The sequence below is a fragment of the Mesoplodon densirostris genome, chromosome 10, assembly GCF_025265405.1.
Source record: "Mesoplodon densirostris isolate mMesDen1 chromosome 10, mMesDen1 primary haplotype, whole genome shotgun sequence".
NCBI lineage: Eukaryota > Metazoa > Chordata > Mammalia > Artiodactyla > Ziphiidae > Mesoplodon > Mesoplodon densirostris.
Window position 1 is genome coordinate 37,699,129 of NC_082670.1, and position 17,554 is coordinate 37,716,682.

At 45.2% G+C, this 17,554-nt stretch overlaps 1 protein-coding gene across 5 annotated transcripts in view; it reads right to left on the minus strand.

Moving 5' to 3' along the window:
• Positions 1–13,832: 13,832 nt before the first annotated feature.
• The window catches only part of C10H6orf89 (chromosome 10 C6orf89 homolog), a 29,890-nt gene continuing 26,168 nt past the window's right edge, over positions 13,833–17,554 (minus strand). For all 5 annotated transcript variants that reach the window (XM_060109680.1, XM_060109679.1, XM_060109682.1 and 2 more), the window contains one exon: positions 13,833–14,991. In XM_060109680.1, coding sequence (XP_059965663.1) covers positions 14,897–14,991 — 95 coding nt within the window. In that variant the 3' untranslated portion in view covers positions 13,833–14,896. The remainder of the gene's footprint in view (positions 14,992–17,554) is intronic.

The window sequence follows — 17,554 nt, forward strand, 5'->3', positions numbered from 1 at the left end:
GTGTTATATCTCCATTCTGATTTCAGTCAGGTCTGGAAACCATTCCTTCAGGTGGCTTTGCATCTAATTCATCTTGTATTGATACGGTTTAATTCTCAGAGAGCATCTTACTTCCCAGTATTTAGTTCTTAAAGTGCACTTTACACTTGATCCCCACGTCTCCACAACAAGATTGTATCAAGGGGCTGGGACCATGTTCTTTACTGTAACCCCAAGGATATCTAGACTAAAACGTAACACGGACAGCCGGCCCTTGGTGCTCTGCACAGCTCGACTCAAGATGCCTGGAGACTGGCAGAGGACAGACCTGCCAGGCACTGGGGGTTGGGCAGGAGTTGGGGAGCCTGAGGGCCAAGAAGTATCTTCTGGGCCAAGACAGTTCTCTCCGAAGCCTCCGGAGTATGCTGTTGGCTGCACATCTGTGTAGAGTTTTGTCCTCAGCCAGGAAGGGATCTGTGTGGGTGGAAGGAGAATGTGGCTGCCTCTGTCCACATGAACCGCCTTAGGGAACCAGAGGGCAGGAGAGAAGCACGGGGCCTCTGACAGAACACTGAAGGACCCAGCCTCTAGAAGGAGCTGGCGATGAATTCAGCTGAAAAGAACGAGCTTTGTCCTTGTTCCACAAACCCGGGCCAGACAGGGTGGGAGCCAGCAAAGAGGATGAAGGCTGAGCTTGGTGGGAGGCTGTGAGGTGATATCTTCAGATGATTTTTACCGAGGGTTCAGGATGGAACTGGGCTAAGGGGAGCCAAGGAGAGGACCATGCAGGGTAGCGGGGAACAGAAAGACAGTATTTCCATCAACCTAAGAGGATTGGTGGTCGGGAGCACTGGGTGGGTTCTCCCACTCTTGATTCAGCCACCAACTACGGGCCTCAGCTTTACCTATTCATAAAAAGGGAGGGGGTGATTAGAGAACCTTTGGGGTCTGGTCTAGCTCTGCCTGTGATTTCAAGGATGGCTCTTGAGGCTGGAGGACTGTCCACAGTGGAGGGCAGAAGCTAACTGTGAGAGGACACAGGCTGAGGATGAGAGGAAAGTGGGAGAACACACCGAGTCCCTGATCTGTGCAGGGACAGAGCTGGGCCCTTCACATACCTGGTCTCAGGTAGCTTTATACTGATGCTCCGAAGACAGGATTAGCTGCATTGATTTAGGGATGAGGAAACCAAAACCAGAGAGGTCAGTGGAACTCCCCAAGGTCAGCGTCCCAGCAAGCAACAGGTGGGATTCCTACTGAGGCCTTTGGCTCCTGAGTCCCTGGCCCTTCCACCTCAGGGGGAGGCTCCTGAGGGGCAAGGAGGCCCTGTGTGTGGGTATGTGCCTGAGTGGCTGAAAAGGAAGGGACTACTGAGTTGGCTTTTAGACTAATGCTGTAGTTTCTTACATTTACAAGGTTTTCATTAACTTAGTTTTCAGTACTTTCACTTGGTGGGGATGGAAAATAAGGATTTTTTTTTTTAAATGAGAAGATGGAATATGGTAGGAAGCTGAGAAAATATGAGTTCCTGATCAGGACAGAGTGAAGACAGAGAAAGTCGACTCGAGGTCAGGAAGACAGAGAGAGAGAGTCTCAGCTGTCTACCTGGTGAGGAGGATCCTCAGGTAAGAAAGTGCAAAGATGGGGCTTTTGTGGCAAGTGCTAAATGGGTTGCATGAGTCAATACTTCGTTAATATGGTAAAACGTTAGCATTTGTAAAATCTTAGTGGTGGGTACAGACGCTGTTGGAATTGAGAATGTACCCAAATTATACAGAAACAAACAAAAGGTTTGGCCAGAGCTGCCATGTTAAGCATGAGACGTTGAAAAGAAATGGCAGGGTAGCTACAGAAATATATGAAAGAAAGGGGTATGTATGTGATCGATGAAAACCAAGTCTAGAAAAAAATGTAACCCAAGGAACAGAAAAAAATTTTCCTACAGCATTTTGAACTACAGAAAAATTTAACGGGACTTCCCTGGTGGCGCAGTGGTTGAGAATCCGCCTGCCAATGCAGGAGACACGGGTTCAATCCCTGGGCTGGGAAGATCCCACATGCCAAGGAGCAGCTAAGCCCGTGCGCCACAACTACTGAGCCTGCACTCTAGAGCCCGCGAGCCACAACGACTGAGCCCACAAGCCGCAACTACTGAAGCCCTCGCACTCTAGGGCCCACGTGTCACAACTACTTAGCCCATGTGCTGCAACTACTGAAGCCCATGCGCCTACAGCCTGTGCTCCACAAGAGAAGCCACCGCAACGAGAAGCCCTCGCACCACAATGAAGAGTAGCCACTGCTCACCACAACTAGAGAAAGCCCGTGCACAGCAATGAAGACCCAATGCAATCAAAAATAATTAAATTAAATTAAAAAAAATTTAACAACAACATGAATTCAAGAAGTAAGCAAAGGGCTTCCCTGGTGGCGCAGTGGTTGAGAGTCCGCCTGCCGATGCAGGGGAAGCGGGTTCGTGCCCCGGTCCGGGAAGATCCCACATGCCGTGGAGCGGCTAGGCCTGTGAGCCATGGCCGCTGAGCCTGTGTGTCCGGAGCCTGTGGTCCACAACGGGAGAAGCCACAACAGCGAGAGGCCCGCGTACCGCAAAAAAAAAAAAAAAAAAAAAAAATTATTGTTAAACTGTATCAAGTAAATATAATTGTATATGCTAATACACAAAATGTCCAGTTCTAGATTCAGCATAAGATAGTATACCTCCACAGAGAGGCAAAAAGCTAGATGCTATTTTTACATATTTATAAGGCCCGAACAGATTAATGTACATTCTTGACATCACAGATTTATTTCTATGTTAATTCACTTTCAGAAAGCATGTATAACCATAATATACATGGTGAGAAAGTAATTTTTTTCATATGTTTGGACATAAAAAATATCATTATGCAGTGTAATAATCCCAGTTGACAGTCAGAATCATTAAAAAAAAAAAAAAACATATATTAAGAAAGAATTCAAGAAAAGCAACAACCAAGCCCTGATTGGGCTCCTCTGTTTTGCCGGGTGGCACTGATTTATACCAGCTGTGTACAGTCATTTGTGAGTTCATTTCATGATCAATGCCTGGTCAAGTTTGCTTTTATACATTACGGAAAGTCATCTCAACATTTGCATTTGTGCAAGCAGGCCTGCTAAAGAACTCTGCCTCTGCTTTGCAGGCAACTGAGAAAGCAGTTCGTCTTTTTTTTTTTCCCGTTTTATTTACATACTGAATATTTTTTTTACCTTGTGATGACAGCGCAGGTACTGATCTCTGGAGAGACACCGAAGTTCTACTATACACCATTTCAAAAGCTTAAATGGGGTTATTTTAGATGTCAGTGCAAATCTTTCCCCAAAATAAGAAAGGACATTTTTATTCTGTTTGGGTAACTCTGAGATTTTTCTAAAGAGATTTAACCTAGAAGGCGTGAAAGTCAGTCAGGGAATGCAGCTCTTCACTATCTTTGCCAAGAGTGGGGCCCCAAGGTCAGGCCAGCCTCCAGACAGCCCACAGGCTGTGGGTAAATCATGCGCTTCTCGGGCAGAGCTGAGCCCCTACACTTCCCTCTGCCCACGATGAACACAGAGAGAAAATGGCTCCATTCTTTGGAACCACAGACCACTGAGAGAACTTCATAAGATGGCTTTTTTTCTTCCTTTTGAGAAAAAAGGTAAGTATTAAAAAAGAGAAGACACTAGTCATAAAAGATCAAGACAGTGAAGCAAAGGAATAAATATAGACTCTGAAACAGAGAACCTAACAACTGGAAAAGAAAAAGTAGTCATTTTAAAGAAAATACAAACCACCTTCCTCAGAATGAAGAATGGAATTGCAACTCAAAAGAGCACACCTTGGGAATTCCCTGGCAGTCCAGTGGTTAGGACTCGGCGCTTTCACTGCAGGGGCCCGGGTTCAGTCCCTCGTCGGGGAACGAAGATCCTCCAAGCCACACACAGTGTGGCCAAAAAAAAAAAAAAAAAAGCACACCTTTTTCCAGGAAAAACTGATAAAGAACAAGAAAAAAGAATTCTTCAGGCACATAGATGAAGAAGAAGAAGGAGGAAAGGAGAGGAAGAAGAAAGAGGAGCAGGGAGGGAGGGGAGGAAGAATAAGAGAGAAAAAAAGGCACCTTCATTTTAAAGGGGAATCTTACGCTGGCCTGTCTTGTCCCTACCAACAGTCAATGCTGCCAAATGACAGTGGAGAAATGCCTCCAAAGTTCTGAGCAAAAGGAAATGTGATGCAAGAATACTTTACTCAGCCAAGTCGTATTCAAGCATAAAGACCACAGAAACATTTTCAAACACAGAAAACACAGCGTTGATGAGCCATCCTTGAAAAACTTAGTGATGATTCAGCCAACTGAGAGTTTAAAAACAACTCAGGAATGAAGAAGTGATGGTAAAAGTACTGGTGATGAATCACAAATCATTTTAAATATAAAATGAAGGCTAAATAACTCTGAGAATTATGGTTTCAGAGCAGAAGGAAATGCAATAGACCCTGATAATGTCAATGTAGTTATAATTCACACAAATTGGGAAGTAGAGGAAGAGATAAGGTTGGAAAAAGAGCAGCCTATTTCCTTATCTTCAGAGCCTTGAACCATGCCATCTAAAAAGGAAACCTTATTAAGAACAGCTGTAGTTTCTCAATATTTCTCATCATCTTAACTTCACAGAGATCTTTTAGGAATTATTTTTGTGTGTGTGGGAAAGAAATGTCTACTTCACTTTCTTCTGTTACATTCACATAAAATTGATGTAGTGTTTTTATTCTTTAAATGGCATGACTGGGCCCATTTTAATAAAAGCATTTCTATCTAGCCTTCTAACTAGAAATACCCTCGAGATACTTAGATACTGTTCACCTAAAGTCAGTAGTTATCGCTGGGTGGAGGTTTTCGTAAGATCACTCAAACTGTCTTCAATTCTTTATAAGATGAATCATTTTTATAGAAATAATAAAATCATTATTATGAAAAAATAAGATTGGTGAAATATCTATCTTCAACATGGTACCTAGAGGCTTGTCAGTTTGATTTATTAAGAAAGCCTAAAGTACATGTGTCATGTTGAAGGAATGTGCCCTAATACAATGGAATTCAAACTGAGCAAAAGGACATATTGGAGTGTAAAAATATTATCATGGGATAGGAATTATAACTTCTAATTTAAAACAACCTGGATGCAACTATATCTGCAGAGTCAACACAATCTCAATCGAAATTCCAGCAAGTTATTTTGTGAAATTCGACAAACTGATCCTCAAGTTTACGAAAGGCAAAGGACCCAGAATAGCCAACTCAATATTGGAGAAGAATAAAGTCAGATAACTGACAATACTGGACCTCAAGACTTACTATAAAGCTACAGTAATCAAAACAATGTGGTATTGGAAAAAGAAGAGACAAAGTATCAATAGAGCAGAGTAGGGAGCCCAGAAATAGATCCATATAAATATGGCAAATTGACATTTGATCAAGGAGCAAAGGCAATACAATGAAGCAAAGATAGTATTTTCAACAAATGGTGCTGAAACAACTGGACACCCACACGCAAAAAAATGAATCTAGACCCAGACCTTATACCCTTCATAAAAATTAACTCAAAATGGGTTATGGACCTAAATGTAAAATGCAAAACTATAAAACTCCTAGAAGATAACATAGGTGAAAACCTAGGTGACCTTGGGTATGGGGATGACTTTTTGGATACAACACTAGATCCATGAAAGAAACAATTGATAGGCTGGACTTCATTAAAATTTTGAATTTCTGCACTATGAAAGATAATGTCAAGAGAATGAGAAAACAAGCCACCAACTGGGAGAAAATATTTACAAAACATACATTTGATCAAGGACTATTATCCAAAATATACACAGTCTTAAAACTCAACAATAAAAAAATGAACTACCTGATTACAAAATGGGCCAAGGTCTGAACAGACACCTCACTGAAGAAGGTACACAGATGGCAAGTAAGCATATGAAAAGATGTTCAACATCATGTTACAGGGAATTGCAAATTAAAACAATGAGGTATCACTATACAACTATTAAACTGGCCAAAATCCAGAACGCTGACAACACCTAATGCTGGTGAGGATGAAGAGCACAGGAACTCTCATTCATTACCAGTGGAAATGCAAAATGGTACAGCCATTTTATAAGAGCTTGGCAGTTTCTTACAAAACTAAACATTACTCTTATCATACGACCCAGCGATTGTGCTTTTTGGGTATTAAACAAAGGACTTGAAAACTTATGTCCCCACAAAAAACTGCACATGGATGTTCACAGAAGCTTTACTCATAATTGCCAAAACTTGGAAGCAACCAAGTAGGTGAATGGATAAACTGTGGTACATTCAATGGAGTATCATTCAGCGCTAAAAAGAAATGAGCTTTCAAGCTATGAAAAGACATGGAGAAAACTCAAATGCATATTTCTAAGTGAAAGAAGCCAATCTGAAAAGGCTACATATTGTGTGACTGATGTCAACCATATGACACTCTGGAAAAGGCAGAACTATGGAGACAGTAAAAAGATCAGTGGTGGCCAGGGGTTAACAGGGAGGGAGGGTTGAAGTGGCAGAGCACAGAGTATTTTTTAGGGCAGTGAAACTATTCTATATGGTATTATATTCTGTATGATACTATAATGATGGATACATGTCAGTATACATTTGTCCAAACCCACAGAATGTAGAACACCAAGTGTGACCCCTAATGCAAATGGACTATGGATTCTGGGTGACGATGTGTCAGTGTAGGTTCACTGACTGTGACAGATGTACCACTGTGGTGCAGGAAGTCAGTGGTGGGGAAGCTGTGCCTGTGTGGGACCGGGGGTATACAGGAACTCTCTGAACTTTTTGTTCAGTTTTGCTATGAACTTAAAACTGCTCTAAACACACACACACACACACACACACACACACACAACACACACATAGCCTGGATGCTTCCAGGAATTATGGATGGTCTAGTAGAGGTGGGGCACAGGAGATGAGGAGGGGAGGCAAAGGCAAGAAGTGGAATGAGGCTGGAGGGGCCAGCCAGGACTCCTTGTCTTGTGGGTAAGGGAGAGCCATTGAGGAGTGCTACGCACGGAAGTGAAGTGACACGTGCTTTAGAAAGATCACTGCGGCAGCTAAGTGGACGGTGAATTGGGATGGTAGGATGTGCATGAGAAACAAATGAGGTGGGGAGTGGGGGGGGGCGTGGGAGGGAGGTCCAAGAGGGAGGGGATGTAGGTATACAAACAGCTGATTCACTTCACTGTATAGCAGAAACTAACACAACATGGTAAAGCAATTATACTCCAATTAAAAAAAAAACTGGAAAAAAAATAAAGTCATGAATTCACAGCCAAAAAAAAAAAAAAAAGAGAAACATATTAGGCAATTACTGGCAAAGCCTAGGAGTGAAACAGCAAGGTTCTAAACTGAGGCAGCAACCAGGGGGTTGGACATATGACAAGGAGGCAGACGCTCCAGAGCTTGGTCCTGACCAGAAGTAGAGGTGCTTTGGGAGACAGCTGATGGAGATGAACTCCCGACACTTGGATTTACAGGACTAGAGCTCAGGTGAGAAGTGGGCCGGGCACGGAGGTTGCCCATGGGTGGAAGGTAAAGCACAGAGTTGAGATCTCTCCCAGGGAGAAAAAAAAGAGGAGAACCCAAGGGCAGACTGGTAGGGGAGACCAGTGTTTCAGAGACAGGCAGAAGATCCTACAGCAGAGACAAGTGTAAAGAGGAGGTTCAGGAGGGGTGTAGTGAGTTTCACAGAAGCTGAGGGAAGGAGGTGTTTTCCACAGGTCAGTGTCAAGGGCTATAGAGGGATTGAGAAAGAAGAGGACTGAAAACAGGCAACTCTGCCACCTTTTTACCTGGAATCAAGCCTTACTTTTATTTATTTATCTATCTACCTATTTATTTATGTTGAAGTGCAGTTTTCAAGCAGGTAAATGAATAGCACTGTGGAATGGGATAATTTTTGAAGAACCTACATGAGACTTGGAGCAAATGAGAAGGAATATACATTTTGTAAAAACAAGTATTTTAAAAATTAACTCCAGACTTCTTGACTTATAATCCAGATAATCATTTAACAGGATGTGATTTACCACATGGTTGAATTCATACCATGGAATATTAGCCATTAAAAAGAATGGATTAGAGAGCTATGCCAGCTGACTTGAAGAGAACTCTGTGGGGTATTGAGTAAGAAAAGCAAGAAACATCAAGTGCCTGTAATATGACCCCAATATTGACAAAGCAATGACAAAAATCTTATGATTTCTGATTGTGATTAGAGAACAAGGAAGAAAGTGTGGAAAGATACATGGCAGGGTATGGCTGTGTATATATTACATTTACCTGACATGGGAAGGGGGAGGGATAAGGTGGAGGAGAGGGAGAAGGGTGCAGCAAGTAATAAAAGAAAATAAAACAGGACACTAAACACTATATAAGAAATGGCCATATTTATGCATTTATATAAAACTATGCATATATTAAAAAGAAATTATAAAAAAATGAACACACAAAAATGACTTAAATCAAATCTCGATTGAGTTGAGTGCTGAGAGGGGCCCTAATCTTGTGGCAGTGGGGGTGAGCCAGCAAGGGGGACTGGCTGTCCTCCTGCAAGGACCAAGGACATCCACGGATGAGGTAACACTGTTAGGGCACCTGGGCCGTGTGCAGCCGTCTGGGAGAAGGAATATGGCATTGAGGGTCTCATTTGAATTTTGGGCAAAGTGCAAGAACGGGAGAGTATTAACAGGAGGACTGAGATTTGAGAACTCATGGAACAGGAGATCAGAAGTCATTGTGGGCAAAGGGTTAGAACAGGGATAACAGGAGAATCTGTGAACGCAGGCGAGTACAAAGCCGGGTGCAGGTGTTAGAAGGACCAAGGCCCATGTGGACAGGTAACCCGGAGGCCCACAGAAGAGCCTCGAGGCCTGCCTCATGAGTAGGATGTGGCTACAAGTCTCTGAGTTACAGGCGAAGAGAAAACTGGAAACCAAAGAATGACATCAAGTACAGGAAAGTTCTTATGAACCAACGTACACACTTTTAATTGCAAAAAGTAAAAATTTTTGTTACATAAAACTTTAATTTACATACATTCTTTTTTTTTTTTTTTTTTTTTCTTTTTGCGGTATGCGGGCCTCTCACTGTTGTGGCCTCTCCCGTTGCGGAGCACAGGCTCCGGACGCGCAGGCTCAGCGGCCATGGCTCACGGGCCCAGCCGCTCCGCGGCATATGGGATCCTCCCAGATCGGGGCACGAACCCGTATCCCCTGCATCGGCAGGCGGACTCTCAACCACTGCGCCACCAGGGAGGCCCAATTTACATACATTCTTTACAAGTTTGCAGTACATTAAGTTACGGTCAATATTCCACACTGAACACAGAGTAAGAGCTTAGACCATTTGGAGCACTCATGGTGGGACAGGTGTCCCCCTTCCTCTGTTCACTGGGACCACCCAGGCCCACCACCCTGGTTCCCTGAAGACGAGCTGCAGCCGTCCTGGCTCCCGTCCCTGATGGCGGCGGTGAAGAGGCTGAGCACTGAGTTCCTGCTTCCCTTTGCCTCTCCAGTGTTCTCCCCCAGCCTAGGTGTCTGTTACTGACCTTTCCCCAGGAGGGAGGGGGAGGAAGAGACCACAGCCAGCACTTTTCTGAGGGTGAAACTATGGAGAGACGTTTGGAGGGAAAGTCGCCTATGAGGCTGGGGCTTCTCTGGGAATGCCACAGGTCTGTCCGTTTCCGTCACCAATTCTCATAGGTTAAGTGAGAGTTTGTTCCTTGAAAGGTTGGAAGTGCTCTGAGGGGCTGAAGTTGGAAGGGTGGGACACTGCTGACCTCACCTACCCCCCAGAGCCGTTGTTAGGAATAATGACGGCTATGCCTGGCACAAAGCAGGTGTCCCGACACCCCAATTTCTGTCTGAAACTCTAAATCGGTTTTCCTCCTCAGCACGGGTGCTTGCAGCTGTGGCTCACTCTTGGATTGATGCGGGCTGACGGACAGAGTTCAGCTGCATGAAGACAGGAGGAATGGCCTGTGGGCAGCCCCACCACGTCTGGACAGTTCCAGGCCTCCGCTTGCAGTTATGTTAACATTTCTTCTCTCTACTATTCTGAAGAGGGCTGGATATTTCACAGTCTCCAGAGAGGGAGAAATGACAGATTTAGCTCTAATGCTTAAATTATGCAGGACAGGGAAACCAGACACTAGAGGACCTGGACCATAGACGAGGTGGCTGGAGGGTTTCTCACCAAGGCCAGCACTTAAAGCCACATTGCGCCCGGTGGGTGGACTCGGACGTGGTGCACAAGGGAGACTGCCCGTCCATCTTCTCTTGAGATGCTTTTGCAGAAGAAGCTGCTGGAGATATGGGGAGGCTGATGGCGACACAGCACGTTCCCAGAGCCTCCCATTTTTCATTTGTGATAAGGCTCTCTCCATAAGCACCTGACCTTTATAGCCTCCTGGCTCAGACATGCGTCTGCTCTGGACCCACGCAGGTCCAAATGTGGAGAGACTCTCAAACCAAAATGCTATTTTAAAGCACATCTCTGGCACTCCCGTCCTTCAACCAATTTTAGTGGGTGAAAAAGTTTAAAAATGAAAGTTAATGAGTGTGGAACTTCTGACTCAGGAGAGTTTTTCTTCCATCAATGGGAGAACTCAAAAGCCTAAGAGATTCCTGTTTAATAATTGATTCTCAAAAGGTAGACAAGAGCGTCTTTCTCCTTGCAACCAGACTTCACTTTCCCCTACGACCTGGCCTGCTGGACAAGGATTAGATGAGAAGCAAACATCTGCTTTGAGGTTTTGAATTTTCACAATGGAAGGCACTGGTTAATGAGCAAAATATCATCTAGACTGTATTAAAATGATTGAGGCCATCACCTGCAGCTGAGGAACTATTTTGTTTTAAAATAATTGTTCCTACGCTGAGGTCTATGCTGGGTTTTGGAAGAAGGGAATAGAAAACCGAGAACTCAAAAACAAGTGATGTAAACTCCAAGGGGACCCACAACCGGAATTGGGCAGAGTCTTTCTTCTGGTCACACATCTGGAAACTTGTGGTGATGGGAAGATGGCTGGACATGGTTGTGTTCCAGCCACATTCACTCTTTTTAAAAGAGTTTTCAGATGGGGAGGGAAAAAGTGAAAGGCTTTTTATAAAAGTCATCTGTTAGATTCTCTCCATTTCTGGCCAAAACAGTTTTGAAAACAAACCCTGGAGTTCCCGGCTTGCTGACCCTGCCCCTAGGTTCTCCTACCTGGCTGGGCACACCTGAGTCAATTAAACCCATAGCTTCATTCCTGGGCACCATACTTACAGTAGCAGGAAAATAATGTGGAACCAGCCATCTACAGGACAGTCCTCAGCCCCAGTTTCTTTACTTGTAAAATGAGGATCTAATACCTGCTTTACAGGACTGACAAAAGATCAGAGATCATGTATATCGAGACACTTTTTTTTTAAAATTAATTGTTTGGGTTTTTTTTGGCTGTGTTGGGTCTTCATTGCTGCACGCAGGCTGTGTCTAGTTGTAGCGAGCAGGGGCTACTTTTCTCTGTGGTACACGGGCTTCTCATTGCGGTGGCTTCTCCTTGTTGTGGAGCACGGGCTTAGTTGCTCTGCGGCATGTGGGATCTTCCCGGACCAGGGCTCGAACCCATGACCCCTGCATTGGCAGGCGGATTCCTAACCACTGCACCACCAGGGAAGCCCCTCGAGACACTCAAGCTGGAATGGACTGGACAAATGTTACTATTTCTTTCTCTCAGAAAATGACCCCATATTTGTCCACTTCATAGACGTTTCGTATTTTGCCAAACAGGCAGATTCTGTTTTCATAAACCAGTTATCTCACTCTCTCCCTTCCTTGAAAAATTGAGAGTGGGGAGAGGATAAGTTCTACCTCTCTTCATAAGCCAGGACAGGTATAGTGTCTGTTCAACACCTGACTCCTGGGGACCTCAGGACACCTGAATATAATACTTCAAACTGGTGCCAAAGCAGCCTTTCTCCCCTGAGAGCTGAATTCTGGGGACACAAGCCTCTGCTCTGGGAACTGACAAGAAAGGGAACCTAACCCATGCGCGGAGGTCATCGCCACGTGACCTCTTACTAAACAACTCAAATTCACGAGAGCAAGTCCCTCTATTTAAAGCAAGCTCTGCAGTTTTGCTCTTACTGTGGGGGTAGAGATGGGGAGTTATGTGGTCCCACCAGCCCCCCGACCCTGTTTCCTCATCTTTATGACCCTTTTCCCACACCGGGAAACGTGGAGGGACTTTTGCTGCTTCAATGGAGGAGCTGAGAGCTAGGTGAGCAGGGGAGATCCTGCGGCACCCACACACAAAGACTTGGATAACTAGAAAGGAATTGGCCGGCAAACCATTGATCATTGACTGGTCAGTGGTAGATTCTGCTTTTCAGAATTACCTTGAGAAGAAGGTGAATTACTTCTCAGTATCCAGTAATTAAAAGCGGAAAACCTCTTTGGAGAACTTCTCCCCTAACATAAATCTATATTCAATTCTGAACTGGACAGATTTTTAAATGATTTTTAAAAGTCTCTACTCATCTGCTGCCATACCATTCTTTGTTGAACTGTAGACAGCTCAGGGGACCTCCCAGAGGATGCCTCAGAACACTAACACATACAAGGGTTTTTCAGTTTTGAGCTGAAGAGGGTATTTTATGAACATTTAAGGTGTAAAGGGCTGGAGTAAAATGGAAAGGGCTGGAGTAAAATGGGGAAGGAACACAAGGTAATTCATAAAAACAGAAATTTCCATCAACAAAACAGTTGCTTTGCTCCTAAGGAACCCTGTCTTCTGTTAACCCAGAGGACGTGATTTAAGAAAAACGCTGAGAGGCCTCTAAAGAACTTGTTTACGTATAAATCTTCCCCGTATGCAGCAGGGGTAAGGACACTGCAAAGGCTCGAAAAGGTTGCACAAAGCTGGCCTCCAAATGATCTCTCTGATCTAAAACCTCTTAAATTGTAACTGCTTAGCAGCATGACTTCCATATGGACACAAAGTTTTGTTTTTCCTGTATCAATTCACACACGCCTGATTCTTTTAAGGAAAAATTCCCTCAGGTACAATTCATCCTAGTTTCACTCAAGACCGTGGAGGAGGCTCTGAGTTTTTCCATCCTGGACTCTGTGAACCCTCCTTGTCCTCTACAAGCCCACACACAGGCCACTCAAGCACCCGATGATCCTCACTGCTGCTTGTGAGATGTGTAGAGAAAGAGGGCCTGGGGACAAGGTGCAGGGGTGCCTCCAAGGATGAAGAAGACCCCATAAGGAGTCACACCCACCCTCTTCCCTCACCACTGTCTGCCTCTGGTCTGTAACGCGACACAGACACCTCCAGTATCTGTTTGATTTCTGCAGTTCAGAACCAGGGCTGCAGTGTGGTTTGCTTTTTCTTCAACTGGGCAATGGCATGATCAGAAGCCAGATTTTTTTTTTTTTTTTCGGTACGCGGGCCTCTCACTGTTGTGGCCTCTCCCGCTGCGGAGCACAGGCTCTGGACGCGCAGGCTCAGTGGCCATGGCTCACGGGCCCAGCTGCTCTGCGGCATGTGGGATCTTCCCGGACTGGGGCACAAACCCGCGTCCCCTGCATCGGCAGGCGGACTCTCAACCACTGCACCACCAGGGAAGCCCCAGAAGCCAGATTTTTAAGAGTCGATAAAGGGATAATAAAGGGAAAAAGGAAACAAGAGTGTCCTTCTTTACACACTTAAGACACACTACAAGCACTTGGGGAAAACAATGAGCATAGTGAATCATCCAATCAAAAGAACATAATTTTATATTTTCACAAAAAATAAAAACACCTCACCTTGGCTCCCAGTACAGAGAGAGAAATCATTTCAAGACAGAGGGTCACACAGTCGTACGCCCAGCTGGCCAACACTCTGGGTCTGGAGTTCCTTCCCCAACCACATTACAACATCAGCTTGACACGTCTGTAAAACATCTTTCCTGCAGAAAGTTGGACCCTAAAGATCAAGCCCAGGGAGGCACCCTACCGCCCTCCAAAGACATCTGGTAAAAGCAACATAGTTGACAAGAACAGTGCTGCCTCGGCAGTACAGGGCGGTGGCCCATCCAAGGGAGGCGGACCAGGAGCCCAACTTCTGAGAAGCCATCCAGATGGGCAAGGGAGAAGGGAAAGGAGGGGAGAGGCATAAGGACTGGTAGAATGGAGACAAGTATTACCTTAGGAATTACCAGTTCAATTACAATCAGACTCCGACCTGGCATTGCTGATACTCCCAAGAGCCATGGACACTGGGAAAGAAGTGCACTCCTTGAGTGCAGTTTGAGGTTATTTGATCCTTTTTCACCGGTTCTAGATTCCATTCTGCTTGGGAAGCTGCAATGACTTCTTTAATCATCCATGGCTTTCCATAAAAAAGTACAGGGTGTTGTGACCAGGAAGAGAGGACAGGCAGGCCCACCTGGTAGAGGATGGCTCCAAAGTCAGGACCTGGTGACTGCCCTCTCGTGGCCAGGGAGCCAGCAGAGGGGATCATATCATGCAAGTGAGGGAAGGTATCAACTGTGCTCCCTGCCTGAAGGGCAGCCTCAAGGCTTTGGTGCCAAAAGGCCTGGAAGAGGCCAGTCTCTCACAGATGGGTATTGGCAAAGTCCTGGCCAAGCAGCTGGTCTGGAAGAGTTGGGAGGGCTGGGCTCTGGCCTTTGCTTCCAACACACAACTGGCTCACACACGCATGCACAGGGCAGGTAACTAAGCAACCAACCCCTGGAAAGTGGTTTCATTGTTTTTTGTTTTTATTTTCCCCCTTTCGATCCGGTCTTCAGCTCTCAAACCTGTTCCTTTAGTTCTGTTTCCTACAGTTCTGAGAGGGTGGTTCCATCACAAATGACCAAAGGCTGGACCCCTCTGGCTATAATGTGGACCTTCCAGTGGGTGACGCCAGCATAGCCTTGAAGGGAGACACGAACAAGGAAAGCATGTGAATGTCAAGCCTACCCATGGGCACGAGCAAGGCAGGTCCGCCAAAGCTGCCCTCAGATTCACCTACAGACTCAGAGGCAATGCTTGCTCTGGAGGTCTTTTAGCTCTTCCTGGCCTAAGTATCCCCAGTTATTATCAGTCCTCTCTGTAACCTGACAGCCAATGGGAGCCACTATGAACCAAAGTGCTTCATCACCAGCCCTCACCTGGGTAACTGTGAATCACCATTCAGCAGGTTTACAAAAGCAGGATGCTCTAGATAAGGCTGATATGGGACATCAATTCTCAGGTCTCATTTTTTTCAGCAAGAAGATAGAACGGGTTCTGAGGGGCGCCAGGACCCCCTATCCAATCCTCCTGAGGTTATACATAATATGGTCTCATTACAGAACATCCAGATTAACCCAAACCAGGATTTCCTAAATTGTATTCTGCAGACAGTAGCATCCCATAAAATAGTCCAAGGAAAAAGGGTTCCCTGGTCAAGTAAGTTTGAAAAACACTGGATTTCTCCAAGGCTTTTCAGAGCCTTTTGTACACTAATGTATACTATGTTTCAACAAGAGAGGCATTTCCCAAAGTCAATGACTCAAGAGCCCTATTTGCCAAGGGTCTTTCCAAGGGGCTCCTGTTTGCCCCCTAGGGTCATGAGTGATCTGAAGAATCGATTAGGAAACACCGACCTATATCATTTGAGCAATAGGAATAGGCTAGGAAGGTAAAGTTAAACAATTTTAACACTTCAATAACTTCCTGATGGAAAAATTTCTGAAGAATGATATATACTACCCATCTTTAAACTGAGAGCGCTGAATGGATGTGCCCTCTACTTCGTGACTCCAGAAAGGTTACTACGAGCCATGACTGCATCATGGCAGGTGTGTGGGCTCACCAGCATCAGCCTCTGATGCCTGACACCCACGTCATTCTTGAAAACGCCGCCCGTCACAGGTTGTCTGGTGATCCCCTGCCCCTCAGCTTTGACAGGATAATGCTTATTTTGTCAAAAAACACAGAACCTTCTTGTCACAGTGCTATTCTTAAGGGTCTCTGAGGTGCAGGAGCTGCCACCTGTCCTACAGCCACTAAATTAGTCTCCTCCACTGTCACGGTCTCCTGCCCTCATTTTTCACTGTGGCAGCTGCGGCCACTGCTTCTATTGCTGCCGCTGCTTCAGGTGTCCACTGTCCTCCTTCGCCCTCTCCACCTCCACTCTTCTCCTGACTTGCCCGCTTCCCCTTGCTCTGGTCAGTCTCCATTAGTTCTCGACGTTCCTGTCATGTGCTGGCCTTCATGGACACTGCCAACCACAGGGCTCCTTCCCCTCTGGTCAGCAATCTGCCAGTCACAGCATGATAAGCATCAGGCTCTGGATTTTAAGCTGTTCTGGACCAGCCACAGCAGCCTTTGAGGCACAAAGCTTCTTTGACCACTGCCACTCACCCATCTTTTTTTCTTTTCCCCTAATTCTGTAATTGGCATTCTGAATGCTTGTGGAAGCCGAAAACATGGAATTTGGATAACTAAAGTGTTTCTGTAGTTGTCTGAACTGTCAGGCATCTGTAGAACATAAGACAGAAACTTTTTCAAGCACAACTACACATTCCAAACTCAGAATGCCATACAGACTTGTGCAGCGTCACTCCACTAAAGGAAGATGGTTTCGGAATAATTTCCACATAAGAATCCTCTTTTCTGCAGTAATTCTCAAGGGCCAGACCAGCTGTGCTCCATTATTGGTTAATGCTTAATTTGTGCATTATTTTTATTTTTTCATTTTTAAATTGAACTAAAAGTTATATAACTTGGTTGGGTTAAAGTTTGGCAGTTCGCAGTCTGCATCCGACCTCCAAATGAGGTGAGAGGTTTCTAGGGATTGGGGTCTTCCGAATAGATAAAATTAAAAGAAATCAACTGGAAAACCAGTCTGGGTTCTGCCAGGAACTCCAGGGCTCCCCTAGGTTTTGTGAGGCAAGAAAAGGAGGGCCAATGGTGATGCTTGCTGATTTATGTGCTTCTGCCAAGAAAATTCCACTGTCAAACTGACGGCTACTGACAGCAGTTGATTCAAGGTTGTTTCTTTGGAACGGATTTTTAGAGTATCAGGTACAGAACAAGTCACAGTGGGAAATCATGGAGCCAAGAGTGAGTGATGACTGTGAGGCTGTGACCTGGCTGTGGGACCCACACGGAAGGTAGTATTTCCTTGGGTGGCTGCTGCCCTTACATACTGCCTGCATTGTTTTATTAGCAAAACAGGCACAGAAAGGGTTTCCTCAAATCTGAACTGTACCTCCTCTGGCCTGACTCAGTGAAAGGAGTCACTTAACACTGATGCTTTGCCTAACTGATGGTGGGGCCTTGAGGTGGTCACCTCTCCTCTCTGGATCTCAATCTCCTTATCTGTAAAATAAAGGATCACTCTAAATACTCCCCATAATAATTCTTTCTAAATTGACTTTTTTTTTTTTTTTTTGCAGTACGCGGGCCTCTCCCGTTGTGGAGCACAGGCTCCGGACACGCAGGCTCAG